This window comes from Parus major, chromosome 4 (genome assembly GCF_001522545.3).
Source record: "Parus major isolate Abel chromosome 4, Parus_major1.1, whole genome shotgun sequence".
Classification (NCBI taxonomy): Eukaryota; Metazoa; Chordata; class Aves; order Passeriformes; family Paridae; genus Parus; species Parus major.
The window spans coordinates 25,796,976-25,818,810 of NC_031771.1; the positions used below are offsets into that span (position 1 = coordinate 25,796,976).

General features: G+C 37.2%; 1 protein-coding gene across 6 annotated transcripts in view; it reads left to right on the forward strand.

The window, feature by feature from the left end:
- The window catches only part of FAM160A1 (family with sequence similarity 160 member A1), an 80,343-nt gene that overhangs the window by 50,154 nt on the left and 8,354 nt on the right, over positions 1-21,835 (forward strand). For all 6 annotated transcript variants that reach the window (XM_015624737.3, XM_015624738.3, XM_015624736.3 and 3 more), the window contains 6 exons: positions 2,369-2,527; positions 4,635-4,721; positions 15,035-15,202; positions 17,386-17,465; positions 18,922-19,109; positions 19,599-20,639. In XM_015624737.3, coding sequence (XP_015480223.1) covers positions 2,369-2,527; positions 4,635-4,721; positions 15,035-15,202; positions 17,386-17,465; positions 18,922-19,109; positions 19,599-20,639 — 1,723 coding nt within the window. The remainder of the gene's footprint in view (positions 1-2,368; positions 2,528-4,634; positions 4,722-15,034; positions 15,203-17,385; positions 17,466-18,921; positions 19,110-19,598; positions 20,640-21,835) is intronic.

The window sequence follows — 21,835 nt, forward strand, 5'->3', positions numbered from 1 at the left end:
TAACAACACATTATAATCTCATAATCTGCCTGGGATTACAAATCATATTGTCAGTGTCTTCTGTGAGTCAAGAGAAAGTAAGTTAATCAAAGAAACTGGTTTGTAGAGAAACTCATGATTCAGTGGTCAGAAAGAAACAGCTGGAGATGTTTGTAAAAGTATGAGAGAATGTAGGGCTGACATGATAAATTCTTGATGAAGTTTAAAAGGACACTGCTTTGTGTAAAACAAAAAATAAAACAAATCTTGCTTTTTTCCTTCCCCTTCAGATTATTTTTTTCATTAATGCTTCATTACTGATTAAAAATCTGTTTTGCTGGTAATTTCAGATGGTAGCCCTATTTATACCTTATACTTCATGAACATTTTAAAATACTTTTTATCTAAAGAGATGAACTTGCTTCCTGTGCCTACTCTGTCTCAGTGCTTAAGAAACATAATTCCATAGAGCCATTTCTGTTGTACTTCATAGCAAAAATAAGAGCTTCCTCAACTTCACAGATTTTAGCATCTGCATGTGTCACTTCTTACTTCAGTAAGTCTGACAAACTCAAGAATTCAGACATTGATTGATTGTGAGTTCATGGCTCCTTTTAGTGGAGAGTAGTGTGTTTTGTTCAAGGTCAGCTTCTTGTGCTCAAGGGCTAATACCCATATGAAGGAGAAATGTGGATGGGACAGCTCTGAGAATCAGATGGCATACTGAGAGGGTGCATTTGTGTTTATGAATAGCATTTCAATTTTAAGCAGACAATGGAAAATTGAGTGTGCATTAATTAAAAGTTCACAAGACAAACAAATGTCAAATCCTCTCACTGTTGTAACCTTGGGTTTGTGAGAATAAGTGTTTGTGTGGGTTAGGTACAGGTAGTTCTATAAGAGCTTTTTTCTGAGCTCTTCTACTGTGAGAAGGAAAAAATCCCAAAGAGATTGTGGTTGGAGAAGAATGAGATTGTACGAATAAAGCTTTGCTCAATTGCTTTAACTTCTCAATTTTTTAATGTATGTCCAGCTTTGTCCTTTATCTATGTATATAAAATTGCACATATATCACTGTACTAAAGCAGTCAATTTCCACAGTTTTCTCCCTCCCCTTTAATATTTGCCTTGCTTACCTATGCCAGAATAAATCCATATTCAAAATTGTGTGAATTAGGAATAAAAGGTATTCAGAAAGACAGCCTTTGTATGGGTTAGCAGTTACAATTGCTGGTGCTTGTGCATGATGAAAACCTGATCACCTTCTGTGAACCCTTGGTCTTTGATCTGGACATTTTCAGCTGTTTGTTTTCCAGTGTCTTCTAGCAGATAAGAGCAGTTTAATCTGAGCTTTGGCAGTCTAGCCCTGTAGATGTCAAGTAGCCATTTGTAAGAGGAAATATTCTAAGAAGAATCTGATGAATGAAAACTTCCATCGGGCTGAGTTATAATGTTCCCATTAAAATGAGAATCATCTTAAAAAGTTGTTGTGAAGTTGTATGAAATCATCTCAGAAAGATTAGAGTCCTGAGTAATACTTTGAAAGTTTCTGGCTTCGAATACTTTAATAATTAAAAAGTACAGCTGAAAATACAATACTCTAGATACATTCAGCAAAATTTAAAAACCTTTTTGGAAATATGCTTTCTAAATTGTAACTAAAAATGCTCTCAGTCTTCAGTGATACATTCTACATGAATCATCTGTGAGGCTTAAAATTACTGGAAACGTGGTTTAAATAATAACCAATTTCAGACTTTTAAAAAATTTTTTTTGCTTCCCTCCTTCAGATAAATAAGGAAGGAAAAAGGGAAATTATAAACAGTTAAATTTACTTTTTTAAAAGTGGATTTAGCTGAGTTTAAGTGCCTGGCAATCAAAGACAACGTGTATCTGTGGTCTAAGTGGGGCTGAACTTCATTTTTGTTGATGGGGCAGTTTCCCCCTCCATTTCTGATGTTTCATGTTTCTGAGTGAAATGGCTTCATACATGTTTGAGCAGTGACATTTGAATCAGCAGCACAAGACAAGCTGCAGGTAATTGCACTGATGCCTGTTTCTAAATGGGACTGAAGGAAAGCACAAAATAAGTTTAGAAAAATTTTAAAAGAAATTAAAACTTTGGATTACAAACAAAAAATCACAATAACCTTATTTTCTCCATCACCTTCTCCTAAATACCAGATCTTGAAAGAAGCATATTATATGGTAGGCTTTTTAAAATATTTATGTCTTTCTGCCACAGGACTTTTTTGAAAGGAATTTAAATTAATCTTAACATTCTCTTTTATTACTAAAACTAATAGGAGAAACCATTTGGGGTACTGCCATTCCGGCAGATGGACAGTTGGAAAGTTAACTTATTTCCTCTTCTGTTTCTGAAATACAGGTGCTAGCAACAGGACTGAGTGGCCTCTATTCCTCTTTGCCTACAAAGCTGGAAGAAAAAGGAGAAGAATGGCACTGTCTGATGAAAGATGACTGGCTTTTGTCACCAGCCCTTGTACAATTCATGAATTCCCTTGAATTTTGCAATGCTGTGATACAGGTAATTGAATGGAGTTAGACTGTTTTTTAGAAGTAGTAGTAAGTTACATCTCCTGCAGAAGTTTGTAAGTTATAGAGTTTATTTATTTTTGTTAATAGCATAAACTATTAAAGTTAGACTAAAACAAGCTGCTTGTAAACACCACCTTGTGCTGGTTATAAGGATGAACTAATGTATTTGTGGTTTTCAGGTGCCAAATGTTTCAAATGAAAGCTTGATATTACATTATGTAATTGGGACCATCTCCATTTAGGAGGAAAAAAAAATGTTTATTGCATTTTATTACCACTGTTGATCCTAGAAGTAAATTGAATGCCTTTACATGTGGGAAAATGTAGGGTTTATATCTGTATCTGTGTAAGCTCTTGTAATGGCGTCCAAAAGAAAATAGCAAGAATAGTCTGTTTTGTCTTTTGGTGAGTACAACATAAAAAAAGCCTTCCAAGCAGAATTATTTAGGTCTCCTCTTAGAAGTGTAATTTCATTTTGGATTGGCTTGTTTTGAGTCTATTCTGTTCATCCAAGGCTCATTTTTAGTGCTTTGCTCCCTTATTGTTTTTTTCAGATTTAAATGTAAAATAAAATTCTTGTCTTTATATATTGTATTTCTTCAATACTCAGTAGAACCCAAATCCAGTATTCCATTAAAACAGGATAAAAATTCTACAGAAACTGTGGATTTTTATTATTTGTACTGAATTGTGCTGGATAGGATTTAAAATTTAGTCACATTTACTGTTAAATAAAAGATATGTTTCAGTGCAATGCGTGCTAAGTACAGTAAAAGAACTGATTGACTATTAAAGTCTTGAACAAGCAAAAATAATAGTAGCTGTCATTGTTCAAATGTACTATACAAGATTTTTAGCACGCATGTTTAAACATGAAGAGGAGACAATATTAATTTTGGTGTCTAACCAGAGTTATTATACAGATCTACATTTGCAGGAGATCATAATTGTTACCTTTATTATAAAAAAATTATATAAAGGACGCTGCAGAAAAATTAAAGAATGAATTATTTTAAAAATACTGTTCAAATAGATGCAAAATGGCTAACCATATCATCTGATATGCAGAAAGAGTAGTTTCTGACTGCTGCTTGATAGTATAGTTTTCAGCTAACTTGAAAGATCAGTTACTGTAGGAATTTTTACTTTGCACATGGACTGGTCCGTGTTCACCCAAAAATTTTGGCCAGAGATTAAAAAGGAACAGTGTAGCCAAGACCTCTTTCCATTTACTACTTTTTCCCTGGACCACAGTGTAGGAAGGGCCACTCTTTTTCTTCCTCTTCCCAAATTAAGAGTTACAAGTTAAAGGAAGTCTGGTAAGAATTGCAGGTTGGAGAATATTGGAGGCCACATATAGGCTGTGACACTCCAGTCTCTGTGAACTTCAAACATAGTATATTGGCTTTGAAGGCTTCTGAATGGAATTTCATTTTGCTTTTATATACATGAATTGATGTGTTTTCGTTGCAAAGACAAAATGAATATTTAATTATAAAAGTAAGTTTTTTGGCTTCTAATAATATTTTGGGGGTGTTTGTTTGTTTTAAAGCTCTTAACCATCCCATTGAATAAATTATACAGGTTTTGTTTTAATTTCTGTTTGTCTTACAGTGGCTGGGAGAAGGGCATGTAAATAGTGTATTCTTACCCCATAGCTAGAGAGTGCTCTGGTTAACCTACTCTTCAACTATAGGAAAGCAGCTGTTCTGCTTTTCTTTATTGTAGAAGGACAAGTTAACAAATCCACCTTCAAGTTAGCCCAACAAGGTTGCAGGAGCTGAATTTAGAATTTCAGATCTTGCTTTGATATGTGGCTATATACACTTATCCATCCATCCATTCATCTTAGTGCAGGAAGATTGAAAAGCCATGTCTCTAAGTTTGGCAGACTTACTGTAATGTAATTAAACATGGTGTGTGTATTTCTTTGTAGAAGAAACAGTTGTTAAGAACCCAGATCATATCAAATGCTGGTGAGAAGGACAAACCAATGTCTTGTTAAATGGGAAAGGGTTTTGGTAGCGGCATTCTGTGCCCTGTCTTTGAAATCTCACTGGAACTGTTCTGTGTCTTTCTCTCCCCCACCCTCTTAGGTGGCACATCCCTTAATACGCAACCAGCTTGTGAATTACATTTACAATGGATTTTTGGTGCCAGTAATGGCTCCTGCACTCCATAAGGTCAGTGATGTCTGCAAGCTTGGCACAAAAGAATAATGGGGAAAAAGTATTACAGAAATTTCTGTGTAAAGATACTATCAGACATATTGTCAGTAGTGAGTTCCATGCAATTCAGTATGTTTCTAGACTAACTTTCCTTCTTTTCATTCTATATGCTTTCTTAAGCAACATATAGGTATTTCTGAAAATGCTTAAAATCCTTAAGTGTAATGAAAAACCAAAATGTTTCTGTTGTTCTAGATTCACATATCATCAAAAAAGCAGTGACATTTTAGATATTTCATCATGGCAGACATGTTTCCATGAACACTTTTTTCCTAAATGAGTGTTTTTCTAAAGGAATATGTCTACAAGGGAAATTTTTAGTCAAGAAATATTATGCTAGTATTAGCAAAGATGTTATTGATCTGTAATTCCTTACCATTTTGTGGTAGAGTTATTTTCCTAAAGTAGAGTTTGGTATCAGTTTTCTGATATATTAGAGTGCAATTTATGTTACTTTGAAGAAAAAAATCCATTTTTTCATTGAATTTTAGGGCTTATCCCTTGCAAAATGTGTCACCAATGTCAGTGAATTATGTATTTTTATTTATTTATTTATTTATTTGGTTAAAAAAAAAGCTGCATTTCCAACTGTTGCAGAATATGTCAATTATGTCAATTCCCTATCCCTGAAAGTGTTCAAGGCTAAGTTGGATGGGACTTTGAGCAACCTGGTGTAGTGGTATGTGTTCCGACCATCAGTACGGGAGTTAGAACTAAATGATTTTTAAGATCCCTTCCAACCCAGGTCATCATATGGTCCTGTGATTTTATGAGTTGACAGTCTTCATTGCTTTGTAATAGAACACCTCTTTTGTGGAGATATGTAGGAACAGCTGAGTGTAAAAATCCACAAAAGACTTGCAGAAGCAAACTAAAAAATTACTTTTGTAAGGTTTCCTAAATCTCACAAAACCTACCAAGCACAAAGCATTGCAGCTGTTCCATTTTCTGGAGGACAGTGAAACAGCGTGCCCTGCTTTCTTGTTCACCATTTGTTTTGGTAGCACATGGAATTCTTCATGGTAAATAGTCACCAAGAAAGTCATCAGCAATGTAGAGTCTTTTTCAATGATTTAGCAGACCTCAAACACTTGGCAGTTGGGTGAGGGTTGAAGTAAAATTTGACTGTGATCCAGATCAAGGCTGTAGTCTGTCCTGAGGTAGTTCACCTCTTTACCTGGCAGTAATTTTTTCTATTTCTGTATCTGGACTTAATCCCTTACCAAGACTAGGAATTAGAAGTGAAAAGCCTAACCAGTTTTAGGTCAAGGTTATGGATAATGAGGGAGATATCAGAATGGATTCTAGTCTTAGTGAGTACTATTTTATCTCTGAAGTATTCAAAACTAATCTTAGATTGTTTTGAATACTTTCATGCCTCTGAAAGCCATTCTTATCAGTCAGTAAATCTCCTGATGTCCTATTGGGTTGATTACTTCCCTGTTGATATTAAATAATTTAAAGATGGCTGTTGTGATTCCTTTTTTCCTTTGATGAAAATATGTTTCTATGCTCTGAAAATGCATAAAATCATACTTCTCTTGAAAATGGGGATGTTGGCTGGTAACATAGGTGACTTTCAAAGCCTAGATCTTTCTTGAACCCTGATATTCTGTTTGGTGCCTTGTTCTTCCAATAATATACCTTTTCTTGATTAGCATTAAAATTGACTTCTTCCTCATTAAAAATTAACTTCTTGTGTATAACCTTCAAATGATTTTAATGGAGAAGATGGATTGCACCATCTAGTGGATCTGATACAAGGCTCTCACTAGAGAGAGTGTGAGACCAAAACTCTATAGCAAAAGGAATTAAGTAAGTTGAGGCACATTTGACCTCTTCTTTCTTTCTTTCTTTCTTTCAGTCTTTCTATCCTGTGCTTCATGTTAATAATATAAAATAAATATTTTGCCTTTTTGCTTTTGGAACATATGTCTATGCACTATGATAATTATGCTGCAACACCTCTTTCACACATTGAAATAATTTCTAGTTGCCATTGAAAGCATTGATGCTAAGGGGAAGAGTGGGCTTTGAAAACTGTATCTCCCATTTGGGGCCTTAATATTGTAATTAACCTTGAGGTTAATAAAAAATTGGAAAGGGCCGAAATGAGAGGCCAGATGTATCATGACTGTTTTTAAAACAGAAATTCTTTCATTTAGTACAATACTAAATGGATCTTGATTTTTTTTTTTTTTTTTTAACTGACTGAAGTTGGTTTGGTGTCATAAAGTCTACTTGTGGCTGCAGATTTTAGTTTTAATTCAGTCATTCAGTTCAGATTGTTCTGCTTCATTCTGGCTTGAGTTCAAATGCAGTGTGTAATGGAGCATGGTATAAATACCTGATCAGGAAGAGAGATCAGTGCAAGGTTAAAGGATGCTAAGAAGAGATGATGATAATTACTGGTACATTCTCCTAAGGTGTTTCTATAAATCTTGTTTCTAGAATTTAACTTGTGTGGAACAGCTGCTTCTGATAATTCATGGTGATAGGAAGTCAGTCAGTCAGTCTAGACCTCATGTGGCATACTAGTCTTAACATCTCACATCCAATCTTACTCATGGTTCAGTCTTAATGTAAAAATTGGGAGGGAGTTGAGCTCCTGGCTCTGCCTTTGAATGGCTTGGGCATGCAGACTACTTACAAACCTGTTCTTTTTGTACTATATTCTAGTTTTTCTATAATAAGTATGTTCTGAGGAAAAAAAATTGCTGTGCAGCAAGGGACAGACTAGCATTAATTGTTTTTGCAAAGACAGTTCCAGTCAAGAATGGGATGGAACTAGGTATCTCAAAGATTCCTTCCAATCCTAGCTATTCTGTGATTGAGTACTGTGATGTCTTTAATGTACTTTGTCACCAGGTGCCCATCCCCATTCAGCAGTGAGCATGCATTTTTCATGGTCTTTCTTTTACTGTTGAAGCTCTTCAGCTCCAGCTGGGGTTTGGCTTTCCTAATCCTTTCTCTGCATACTTGGGCACCTTTTCCTTATTCCTCTTGGGTCACCTTTCTATACTTCTGTCTCTTCATGTTTCAGACCTTTTAGGACCTCTCAATTCATCTACACAGACCTCTTACCTACTTTCTTTGATTTTCTTCTCATCTCCCAACTTAAAACATCTGACTATCAAACAAAACTTTTGGTTAAAGTAGCATAAGAATTTCAGTAAGTAGAATTTAATTAAAAATTGTTTAGAGTTTCAATATGTGGTTCAATACTTTAAGATATGTTTATGTGTGATCATGAAATGTTTGTAACATTTATGGAACCATGTAGTAAGCTCTGCCCTTTTAAAATTTTTGCAGATTGTCTCCCTATAAATACTTACTATGTACACAGTTCACTGTGTGAATGAAACAGTACAAGACTGTTGAGGATGGAGATGTGTTTCTATGAAAAAGTGAGGGGGTGGGGAGACCAATATATTTTTCTTGGTGTGATCTTTCTGGTTTTATCTTGGGAAGCTAGTATGGAGTTGAAAGAAAGAGTTCTCTAGTTCAGGCTTTTTTCCAGTTAAGGAAGTTTCAAATTGATTGGGCAGGCTAGCTAGCTTGAAATAACCTGTTTTTCGCAGTGAGCTCTGTGAAGGTTATTTTTGGAGCAGATTAACTGTGATGTGCTTAAATAACCCAAACATTCTCAAGCTTATGACTCCCTAACTTCATTTCTCAAAGATAAGTATCCTAAATATAGCATGTTCTTGTAGCCTAATTTATACCTTATCTGTCCTAGTCTTGTCACTTTGTGTGGGTTATCCCACCTACACGTGTAATGAGCGATTGACAAGTGTGTTCCTATCTCCAAAGCTGCACATTGCTGAATGGGTAGTCAGAGCCCAGATTTGTATTATGTAGCTGGGGATGTGCGTTAACTGATTGTGCTGGTGAGCCCTGCCTTGTTTTTCAGTTATCTGGATGTTATTGTACTTTCTACAGAAGAGTCACCTCCCTTGCTCCTGACATAGGAGTTGTTTGAGCCATCAAAAAGAGTGATTCAATGAAACTGTTTGCGGAGCAGGGGGGAGAGCATGTCTTTGTGCAAGGTCACAAATTCATTTGAAAACAGGATAACATGGTTTGTCTGTAAAGATACAGAGCTAAAGAAAATGTGACTTTGGTAGGTTTTTTTCCATTATTTAAATTTTTGCCCAAACCATCTTTTATTATTTCTGGTGTGAGTGTCTGGGATTTAGAAAAATTAGGACTATCTGACAGAAACTGTTCTTAAATTAAGACTAGTAACTTTTGATGGCATGTCAGTTACAACTTGAAATTATGCAGCTCTGTATGTTCTCCCCTATATTTTGATATGTAAGAAAAAATTACTCATGAGAAGGTATAGTTCTGTTCAGAGAATGGTACAGAGCCATTGGATTCTGTGATATTTCACTGGCTATTTCCTGCTGCACTTTCAAAACTAACATTGAGCTCTATCAATAAAATACAAGGTCTTCTGGGGCCAGATTATACAAGGGTCTAAGTAATCGAATAAGACTAATTTTCTCCTCGGCTGAAACCTCATTGAAATCCCAGAGTGAATCCAGAATAACCCTGCTGAAGTAATTTTTACTGGTCTGTTAGAGGCTGTATTGTCTTATTTTGGTCTCGATGTTTTTGTTAGTAGACTGTGTTTATTTACCTTATTCTTTTACGTAGTTACTGCACTTCTGTAGAAATCTAAGTTAAAGCCTTTTCAGAAGGTCTTGAATATGTATTTATTTTGCAGTCAAAACCATGTGCTAGATAATTAGGAGCCACACTTTGGTATTTATAAATATTTTGTTTCCTTTGATACAATTCAGATTGGTTATATACATCCTTTCACTGTAAACACTTGGGATTTCATTTTAGTTTGGCATTCAGAGAATTTGGTTGACAAAGGCAGCTATTCAGACCATCTTGTATGTTTTATGCAGTTTGCGGTACTTCAATTTATTGAAGAAAGCACTAAAATCTGACAAATTATACGATAAAAGCAAATTTTTAATGTCAGCATTTACTCCTCTACTACATGGTAATTAATTGCTTACTATGATCTAATTATTTTTATACTTGGAAAGCTTGTTTTAATCTGAATAGGCTTGGTTTAGTCTGAATAATGGAAAATTGTACCAGCTTTTAGTGTAAAATGTTGCTGTTGGCCAAGTGAACAGAATTGCTCTGCAGAGGTGCTGGCATGGTCCTGTCAAATAAGCTCTATCAAACGGACCTCAAGTCTACTGCACACTAACCCATCCAAAAAAAAGCCTCTGACATGGTGTACTACTGTGATAATTCAATAATACTTGCTTGATGATTACACAGCTCAGCTAGGGGGAAATGACCTGTAAATTATACTCTGCAGATTAGAATGAGCATCTTTATAAATATCCTACAAGACTGTCAGTTCCCATTTAGGAATAATACCATCCTTCACCTTACTGAAAAGCATTTGGACAGCTGCTGTAAAAACGTGTAAACCAAGTGTCAATGGAAAACTTTGAATAGCCTTGTGCTTTGCAGAAGCCCATTAATAGCTACAAAACTTAATTTTATCAGCTGTGAGGTGGATGTATGTAAAGATGCCTCTCACTTCTTGCTTCAGCCATGCAGTTCAATTGAATTTTAACCTGGTATAAACTGAAGCAGTTTATAAACGTAAGCTTAAGGAAGCTGAAACAGTTTGGGTTTTTTGGGTTTTGGGCTTTTTTTTTTTTTTTTGACCAGTGGGCAAACATCCTCTGTCTCTGATCCTGTTTGTCCCTCTCTTTTGCCTGGACAGTTGTTCATACTTTAAACTGATTGAGGTTAAAACTCACCTTTACTTGTGGGTAGTTTTAATCTGAATCAATTTCTTGATCCAATTCATTGTGCAACATGAACCCTTCTGCCTATATAAGCAGGGGGCAAGAAATTGAAAATTAATAGAAGAGGCTGGAAATGGCTGGATTTTTTTTATCAGTGAGGTGAACTTACTCAGGTTAAAACTGCTTGTGGATGGATCTAGAGAATAAGTTCAAATAAGAACATTTGTGGTCTTTTCATGGGCAGTATGAAGTCCTTGTAAGAAGGGATATGTGATGGAAAGGAGGAATCATGTAGGCATATTCCTATAAGTGGGTATAAAGCTGTAAATTAGAAAATATATTGTGTGATTCCCAAGGGAAAATGGCCAGTAGTAAAGAATCCATGTGATTGGTCTAACACAGTGAGTATAATACATTAAACTGAACTTTCAATGACAGTAATTTCTAGCTCTTTGCTATTACTTGGCAGAGTAACTTATAAAAGCTGGATCTCTTTACAGTGTTCTGCCTCACCATCCAATCAGTCATCAGAGGAGGCAAGAAAAGATTTGCTGAAAATTATTACATAATTATAGAAGAGTATTATGTGGCTAAAAGTGGCCTTCTTTTTTCAATAGTCTCCAGACAAGTATCTGTCTGGCCATGAAAACTATCAGCTAGTCCTTTTTATTGCAGTTTACATCTCAAAAAATATCTGTAACAGCTGATTTTGAACAGAAAAACATGGGATGAGGCTTTTTTAATGGTATTTTTAGATAGACACTTTATATACATATTGAAAAAAAATCCAGTGACTTTTAATTGTTAAATTGGTGGGTAATCAAACTAAAAATGGTGGAGTAGTGGTGTGATTAATACACTAGACATAATTTTTTTTTTCCTGTTTTTCAGCAAATCCTATAGTTTTATTTTAAGAGCAGAGATATCCCTGGTCTCTGCCATTAACAGAAAGGATCTAATGCAGGGGATGCTACTGGTGGGTTTCTATTTTTGCTGTTGAGGAAGTGGTGGAATTTAGTATTGCTGAAATGCCTTTATCAAAAAGGTATTATCAGAACATAGCTTGAAATTTAATCAACATTTTATCAAAAGTTTTATCAAAAACAAACTTGAAATTTAATTAATTAAAAAAGGTTTTCTCTAGAAAACTATCATGTCTTGATTTTATTAGTCTCCCTTTGTTACAGTATTTTTCTTGACATTTGAATTATCAAAGGTGAAGAATTTTCAAATTAAATATCAGATTTTTGTAAGTTTTGGCTTGCTATTTATCATCTTTTCAAAGATTTTCAATTCTGAGGGCTAGTAGCTAAGAGCTTACTTGGAGAAATGATACTGTAATCAATGTTTACAAGAACAGTTTTTGTAGAACTGCCTCAGGATTTGACTGTAGTGGACATACTTGACATGGGTAGCACCTGTTTAGTTCTCTGGGAAGATTTGTTCTTTTGTTGTTTATCTAAGTACTGATTTGAATTTATTAGAAATTATTTCCCTCTTCCCCCAAATCTGTCTCACGAGACATTTGTTTAAGAAGAGACAGCCAGCAGGTAGTCTGAATGAAGCTTAATAGCATGGCTTTGGTATCATAGAAAACAGAGATCTTCAATAATAACTGCACAAATTGAATCAGTCTTACTTTCAACACTCCATGTTTTATGTATGATGCAGTCTGTAGAGAAGGTGTGCAGAGTTAAAAGGATTTTTGCCAGGGCTGGGTTTAGCCTCGTCTAACTGATTTCTCCAGTGTCCTTCTCTAGTTAATTGCAAAAAGAGTCAGTTCTCCAGAGGCTCAATCAGAACAGACTAATGTATCCCACAGAGTAAAAGGAAAATTAGCCTTGTGGAGTTAAAATTGGCTTTCTGAATGCTTCTCTAGGTGCCTTGAATCTTCAGAAGTTACACTTTCCATCAGATATATTAAAAGGGAGAAGCAAACACAGAATGCAAGATGGCAAACTAAGATACAGTAATTGTAAAAGTACAGACATCTGCTTGCCAGGTTAATCGATCTTCTTTCTAAGCTGCATACCTGGCTTGCATTTAAGTGCCCAACAGCAGTATTTTTGTTTGATTTGACCTGGCAATGAAGCAGTTTTGTCTCCTTGCTGGTCTGTAGGGACAAGTTACACACAAAGGCACGCTGAGAGAACACTAGAACTTCTAGAATATGATAGCATAAAAATTTCTTGTGCAACTTTAACATGCCTGCTTTGAGTGTTGCACAGTGACTCTGCAAAATAGACCCTAAGTTCATTTATTGAGGAAATTTGAAGGAGTGTTATGTGTGTTGTGGATAAGTTTTCACTGAAAATTGAAAAAGATTCTGACAAATCCATTTAAATCTAGACAAAAGTTAGTCATCTTGTCTCTTTCTTGGAAAATGGTTAATCCAATTCACCAACTTTTTTCCCAAGAAAAAATAAAAATTAAGTATAACATGGTACCCTTCACAAAACTGCCTCATTTCAAAAAATCAGGTTTTAACAAGATTTAAAGTAACCTCCTTGTGAACTATTAGGACTTCATTAATCATCAGTTGGTTCTCCTAGCTCTGCCTAGTGGTACCAGTGAAGTGTTGTCTATTAAATATGATTTCATTTTTTGTCTAGTGCCCAAACTGTTAGGAGCACTCTCAGAATTTATCATTTCTTTTCTAAACAGCTCTCTGGCTGGCTTTCTGCTGCTGCTGTTCTTTGTTTCATTCATGATACACACTTTGAAAAGCATGTGGGTTTCTCTCACTGGTAGAAATTGTAGGGCGAGTTGTCCAAAGAGTGTGGGTTGGGTTTCAGAAAAAGGTCACTGCCCTTGTGAATCTGCTGGCTTTTCTTGCTTTCATATCCAGCTGCAGTATTTGATACATGTACATTCTATCAGCAAACATTGGTGAAACTGGCAGCCAGGAGCACGTTCCCTTTTCTCCATAAAAGATGAAGAAGTGACCTGGAGACGTAACGATGTATTACTGCTGTCTGGCCTTTCCTTGGCAAAGAGTTTAAACTTGTTCATGAACTGTATGGTGTCATAATGATGTCACATGATGGATTTCTTGGGGTTTGCTTTTTACCACTCACTGCCATAAAAAAAGGGAGGGAAAAAAAGCACAAGAAAATAGTTCTTAGTTTCCAAAACCTATTCCAAGAAAAAAAAAGTTTCTGATTGGAGCTGGGCTGTTTCTATTTCCTGATGAAAAATTCGACTGTTGCTACTTCACTGGTGATTTGTTTCTAATGCCAAAATGAGTTAGTATCCCACTGTATTAATGGTGGTGTAGTTGAGTATTAGAATAAAGCCTCGAACTGAGAGTGATTCAATGACCTTAGCTTTAGAGCGTCTCTCTCCGTAAGGTCTGCAGGCTGCGTACCCCATTCCTATGCTCTGTGTAACCACCCAGAAGCAGCTTGTGATCTTAAATGCTTTAAAGAGAACGTTTGCATCATGACATTAATGTGTACATGTCTAACATGCAGCATAATGGAACAGGGATTTTAATATTTACAGCATGTTACGTAAATGTTGCCCTTCTGAGTATTTTCTAAATCCTCTTAGGTCTTAAGTGACAGCTTTGATTTTTTTATTTTTTTATTTTTAATAAAATCAGTCTTTTCATTTATCCAGCCAAGTTTGGTAAACAAAAGATGTTTAATACTTCCTTTCATATGGACAGATTCTTGTATTTAAGGGTTTATCTTTGTGCACTTAAGCTTATTAGATTCCTGGGTAACTATTTAAAAAATGCTGACTTTGCAAGAGCAGTACGTGGTGCAGAGGTGGGCTTTGGAATTTTCTGTGCTTTGCCAGTGTGTTCTGTGAATAGATAATCTCCAAGGGATTGCAATAAGCAGAGCAGCGTGGGTTATGGTATGCAAATGTCACATGGATCGTGAATTCTATTTTGATCTACTTCAGTTGGGCTTTATGTGTGAATATTTCTGTATATATATCCCTTTTCAAAACTGAGTAAAATGAGAAATTGTGCTGTGGCAAAATAAAGAGTAGGAAAATCACGACAAAATTCTGGACGTCTATGGGAATTTTCTCTTTAAAGCTTCATGACCGTGACTTTGTACTGTGCTTTGATTCTGCTCTGAAGTTTATTTTTAATTAAGTGGTAGATGCAGGCATTCACAACATCTGAAAATGCTTCTGAGGGACAACAGAAGTGTGATACAAAGGAGATGACATGGGCAGAAAGGGGATCTTCTAGCTTGATTTGGTCCTTTGCTTTTCACTACGTGTGAGATCTGGGGTGTCAGTTTGAGGGAGGATGTTCTTTTCTGGGGATGCAAGGCAGGTAGGAAATATGTTCAAAATGCCTGTGAGGCAAATTTAAGAGTGAATATTCAGTGTTTTTGTGGCAGTGTTATGGATGGAGAGCTTTGCTGGATATACCATTGCAGAGGATAAGTGAGTGGGTATTTTGTGTATGCAGTATGTTTGTGTTTGCAGTATTTATGTTAGTTTTGCTTACAGGTGACTGTGGAGGAAGTGATGACTACAACTGCATACCTGGATCTCTTCTTGCGCAGCGTTTCAGAGCCAGCCCTCCTCAAGATTTTCCTCCGCTTTATTTTGCTGCACCGACATGAGAATGTTCATATCCTGGATACACTTACCAGCAGAATCAACACACCATTCCGGGTAAGACGAGCAGAAAGGAAGTCCAGGTACTCAGCATGGATGTAGGTTCAGTGTTTAAGTGGGAGATTTCATATATTACAGTCAGGTTCTTGTTTAACTAGGAATTTTCTCCCCTCCACACACAATGGTGTGATTTCTCCACCCTCTTAATTTTTTGTGTGCATGTTTTGACATTTAGCAACCGCTATACAAAGCAAATAAACCTGTGAGGTAGTTTCACATATGTAGGAAATGGGATAGAGGTAATGAGAGCTTCTGTAAGTCTGAATCCTATTGGAAGATAAAAGGTGAATTTGGAAGCATTTTTATTCTGAACAATGCTGGATTAGTGCTATCATAGATAACTCTCCCTGGGACTTAAAAATATACTTGTGGTGAGGAGCATTTTTGATCTTTAGAATTTTGCCAAGCAACAAGCATTTTCAAATGGTCCATCTGGGGAAACAATGGGAGCCCTCTAAGGATGTCTCCAAATGAATCCCAGTTGTTAACTGCAATCTTGCTGATGTATTTCTCAGGAATCTGTAGTCTGTATTACTGTAGCATGTTTACTTAACTATGATGTTGCCTGCTTTATTTGATTAAAAGAACATGCTTTATTGCTCAGGTGATGAGGGTGCTGCCTCCTTCTCTTTGCCTTCACTCCCTTGTACAGTAGGGTTTATCTCAGGTTTGTGCTGAGCCCCTTCTCAGTCTAGGCACAGTGCAGCATGATGGCTGGAGAGCTGCCTGCCAGAGAGTGTAGTTACCTTTGCCAGCAGGTGGATCTTCTGGATGAGAAAATGACTACTTGTTGCACTGGACTACTTGAGTGAGCCTTGCTTGACTAGCAGCCTTGGCTGACTCTTGGGTGATACAGAGCTTCATGGATGAAGTCAAGAATACTGTTTTAGTGCACGGGAATGCTTAGAATGTGCAGTAATATTTTAGAGAAGCCAGAACACCAGCATGTGCATTAAATTTGTGTATTAGGGACAGTAGCTTCATCTGAAAATTGTTCTGAAATGTAAGTGCATGCAAATACCAAAGTATGCTGCTGTTAGTGCATTTCTAAGATGGATTACCTCTGAAAACTGAAACAGTTCTGTCAACAAAAATGCAAATGCTGTTGTCTCTGCTAATCATTAATTACTGTTCCATAGGCAAACGAGATGGGAATTGTAAAGAATTCTGCAGCCCTGAGCAACTCAGGATCCCTGCCAGAGTGGTTCTCTGATGCTGAAGGAGTTTTCTGCAGTATAGCTCAGCCAAGTGCAAACATAGCACAAAAGCTGTGTACATTACTATTGATGAAAATACTGATTAATAATTCACAGAGTTAAACTTATTTAGAGACAGGTGCTTGAAAGAACTTGTAGAAATACTATCCTCTTTGTTTCTAGAGTGTATTTTAAATCTTCTGTTTTTGCACAGTACAAAAAATAGACTTGAATTTAGTTATTCAGAAGATTCCAGATTTGAAAATGGTTGCAAAGACTAATGATTACTGTTTCCCTGTAATTGAAAATTCCCTGTAGCTGAAATTTCTTAAATACAGGATAATTTGAGGCAGCAGCATGTGTTTTTGAAGTTTCACATAATGAAGAAAAGTTATACTTGACTCCCTGTAAATTTTACAGAGGAAAGGAAGTTTCCTGGTTTTCTCATATGTCCCTCCCCTACTTAAAACACACCTTTCATGCAAGAATCTGACTTCTTCCAAAGACTTGTTGGGAAGCTCTTCAACCATTCAGCTTCTTAGTGTGCAGAACACTAATAATTCCTTATACCTAAAGCAACAGAAAACTAAAGTGATTTATAATTTTCCTGTCAGAAAAGACCTTTAGTTGGTTCAAATTCTGTGTCAGAGGTAAAAACTAAAACACTGTATTGGAAGTTACAGGGTTCAGTTCATGCTAAGTCAAATGAATACATTTGACTAATATTTAAGACTGCCTTTTTTAATAGCTTATTTGAAGGAAAATTCTGTTTAGGATTGCATTTTGTTAAAATGTAACATATCACACGTATAGCTCTAGACAACTTGAAAAAAAATCTCATAGGGTGCTGACTAAATGAAATATTCTAAGAGTGTCTTATAAATCATGATGTTCTGGCAGAGCCCTGTTGTAATGTAGTATTCAGGGAAGATTGGAAAGATACAACTTCCAGATCAAAAGCTGACAATGTTTATCATTTTCCAGCTCTGTGTGGTCTCCTTGGCATTGTTCAGAACACTCATTGGCTTGCATTGTGAAGATGTGATGTTGCAGCTAGTTTTAAGGTAAAGCCCAAACTCTTCCCATTCTTCATCCTAACTCTGGGACATATGGTCTCTGTCTGTGGATGCAGAGCTGGGTGGGAGTTCTTCAAGAGAGCAGAAGTCCAAGTAACTACAGAGATAAGAATATTTATGGTCCTGACAAAAGTCTACCAGACCTGACAAAGTAGATTTACATCCTGCGATGTCCAGAGCAAGAGATTTTTCTTGTGATTTATTTCTATAAAAGTGAGAGAAGCTAAGAATATGTTTATCACCTCCAAAGTCCTTATTCCCTGCTTCTGAATGCATAATTCTTCCCTCCTGCATGTTTTCTCTAGTGTATTATGCACTGTGATACAGACCTATATACTATTTGCAGCTTCCACCCTTCTTGTTGTTTTCCACCTCTTTGATTCCTCGCTCAGTGAGAACACTTCAGGTTCCTGCACTGTTGTATGTAGATTAGGTGATAATCTACATACAATAGTGCAGGAACATACTAAATGCAGTGATAATCTTTGGTTTTAATTTGTGATTCTATACATTGCTTCAAAGTACTTATGATTTGGGTACATTTATTAGATGAGAACTGGTCATTTATTTGGAAATACTGCTGTAACTGACTTTGGCTTTTAGCATTGCAGATCACATGACTATTCCAGATACTGTCTGTTCCTCCCCACACAGGCATTAAGGTGAAATTCCCCATAGATCTGGCAGTGGTGCCTGGAAATACTGCTAGGACCTCGTGAACACAAGTACAACACCACTTTGGCATTAGAGTGCTGTGATTGATCTTTTTTGTTTATTTAGGGAATCCTTTAGAATTTATTTGCATTTTAAGTGGCAGATCATTGGTGCAGTTAACACTGAGGCTCTTACAAAAGTGCTTTTAAAAAGTAAAACAAAAGTGCTCTAAAGAAGTTCAGCATGAGACTGTGCTTTCTCTGTTCCTTAGCTTCCTCTAGCTTCTTCTTTCCTCTGCCTAAGAGCTCAGTGTTGATCTACTGCAGTAAAATGATTGGATGACCCTTCCCACCTTTTTTTTTTCTGGCTGCTTGCCTGACAAACTGCCTCTCTCTGTATTTCCCAGGAAAACAAATAAATTGAGGATTCTGAGACAGAATGTATTCATAGTCAGACCAAACCATTCTGCTGGCCTTTGACATCTGCCTGTCCCACACTCCCTCCATGCTTTTTTACAATCTATTTGCTCTGACCTGCAAAGGATTCCCTGTTCTGATGCAACTGTCTCCTATCTCTATGCATCTGGACAGGTCCTCATCAATACAAGTATCACAATATAAAGAGTCATGGTTTCATGCTCTTGAGAGGTTTAGAAAATGGATCAGGGGGAATATTATTATTGCTGTTTCTTTTCATTTGAGAAGGCAAGAAGGTGGGAAGGGAATTCTGTGTGTTGTTGCTTTCTCTAACATGAAAGAATGGTAAGTGATGCTGGGCACTGCTGTTTCAGGTATCTGATCCCCTGCAACCACATGATGCTGAGCCAGCGGCGTGCTGTGAAAGAGAGAGACTGTTACTCTGTATCTGCTGCAAAACTGCTGGCCCTGACACCTCTCTGCTGCTCCACTGGAATCACTTTGACACTTGAAAGCCAAGGGAAAGACTATATTCTCTGGACAAAAACAGCACAATCTAAAGGTAATTGGTGCTCAGGGGAAGACCAAATCATTAATTGAGTTTGACCTGGTAGCACCTTATGGGAGGAATTGGATAAAAATAGAAGGGGAAGGAAATGTGGTGGGCAGCAATAAACCAGGCAAGCCTGGACTAGAAAGTTTGTTTAATTCCTTCTGTATGTTCAGGTCTATCAAAACCTTACTTTAACAGCTATCCAGCCTGAATATGCATTCATGACAATATGTACTGATACATGGCAGCAACTCTGGCTACTTCAGAGTGGTTGCTGCATTAAGTTTTGAATGCAGGCTGCTGTCAGGAATCCTGAGTTACAGCTCTGTCTTTGCGATAGTGGAAACTGTGTTTATGAGCAAATCTCAGTTGTTGTGCTTTGGTCTGCATTTTTGGCTGGTTAGGATTAAAGACTCTCCCTGTAATGTTGTTGTGGATGCTTTGCTGGAGAAAATTTGATATACTACTCTTGATAGGAGTCATCTTCTTTACTTCCAGATCCTGGCAGACGCTCTTCTGAATCTGCTTGCATTGTGGAATATGGAAGGGCTGTGGACATCAGCTACTTGCAGTACCTTGCAGAAGCTCAAGAAGCCATCATCCAATGCATGAAAGATTGTAAGGTTTGGTCTGCCTTGTATGATGGAGTAAATCCTGATCCAGACACTTTTATCCAGACGCTTGCAGAGGAGAACAGTACAGATGTGGAACACCCCATGTTTCAGCTCCAGCAAAGGACACCTAGCTCATGTAGTTCTGCTCAAGCAACTCCTTTCAGTGAGAAGATGCAGCTAGAGCTAGAATGGGATGATAGCTATGACACAGGGATTTCTCCTGGTTCTAATGTGAGCTCACCACAACTGTATGATGATCTGGGAAGCACAGAAATGCAGCCACCTGCAGAGCCACCGAAACACATTCAAGAAATGAAAAAAAATGCCATTATGCTCATCAAAGGCTCTTACATAGAGGAGTCAGACTTTCAGGATGATGTTATGGTTTACAGGTTATGTGCCCAGAAGGATACTCAAGATGATGACAGCTCTAAGGAGAAAGCTTTAAATGTAGCCAGAGAACACAAGGTGCAGAGCCAGACCATAGTCAATGGGTCTCTTGCAAAGACTCAGCTGGAAATGGACTTGGATGAGCACAGTAAGAGAAATTCAAGCTCAGCTAAAGGTGTAATGAGAGAACAAATAAACCAGAAAATGACTGAGATTGATCCACAGCCAGACTTAGAGTTAAAGATTTCTTCTCAGGAGGCAGATTGTAACTTAAGTGTAAAACTGCTGAGCACAGATGGTGAGGATTTCATTGCACAGTATGACAGAATTATTAAGGAACTGGATCCAAACAGTGCAAGCTTTGAGGAGCAGAAGTTGGATGCTCCTGATCCTGTCTCTCCAGCAGAAGAAGAGGAGGACTTTGAGAATTTCTCAGCCGATACCCCTTCTGCAGAGAACATATCGTCTCCCTTTGGACCAAAAGAGGATGTCTCTCCCAAGCACTCTCCAAGGAGCCAGAGTGCTCCATTTACAGGTGGAATGTCCTGTTAATTACATACATAACAAATATAGGAAGGCATGGTGATTAAAGGTGGTCAAATGAGATCACACTGTGTGGCACACAAGCACAGAGCAAGGAACAGTCCTGGCACTAAGCAGAGTGTAGCCTAAATATAGCTGAAACCACTGCAAGGAGAGTGAAGTACAGTGTGAAAATACAGCAAAGTCATCACTGTGGTGAAAGCAAATGGTAGTGTTTCAGGTTTTTTTTCTTGGTAATTGTTTAAAGCATTGAGCAGGGTTTATGTTGTTTGTATGTGAGAGCTCTGTAACTCCAGAGGAAGCTTTTTCAGTTGAAACGTGTTGAGAGTAGCTGTTTTAATATACAGAGCCCGGGTAAATAATTTGTTTTTCTGGTAACTTTGATGGGATGGATGCAGCACCAAGGTGCCATTTTTCCTCTCTCTGCTATTCCACATTGTAGCAGAAGGTGTCAGCACTGGCGCCCTGTCTGTACGTGCCTGTCTCCCTGCTCTGCCCTGGCATCTTGTTCTCCAGTGTCAGGTCTGCCCTCGCTGTTGGCATGCTTTTCTGTCTGGTGCCAGGCAGCAATTTAAGATTGATCTCTGCTGACTGTCCAAGCTATTCAGGAATGGCATTACTACTGGAGGTCATAGTGGGCTTTTGATCTGTATTTGTGCAGCTCCTTGCACTGCAGGCTTCTGGTCTTTAATTAGGTCTCCTAGATACAGGAGTAATGCAAATAATAAAAAATAATCATGTACTAGGTTTCCTCACCCAATGGAAAACCTCTGTAAGATGGCTCCATATTCATTTGGAGGAGGAAAATGTGTTTATTGAAAAGCAGCCCTTTTAGGTCAGTTGTGGCCAGAATGCTTGGCACTGTTTCTTAATTGAAAAATCCAGTCTGTTTTTCAACTAATTTGCTATTTTTGCTGTGGTGGCAATTTCCTTGTACCGGAATCTAATTGTATCCAAATCTCTGTTTCCCATTATCTGCTGTCAGATGTAGCTCAAAAATGTTCTCTTTGTCTCTCATTCTTTATGTAGTCACTCTCTCTCCATTTGCTCATTTTCAAAAACTCACCCCTCACCCAAACCCATGAAAACCTCAAAACTGAGGAAAAGGAAGATAAAAAGCTAAACACAGTAAGCCTAGATGTTTGCTACCTGTCTACAGTGTGTTTTATTCTTGGACTCCTTACCTTG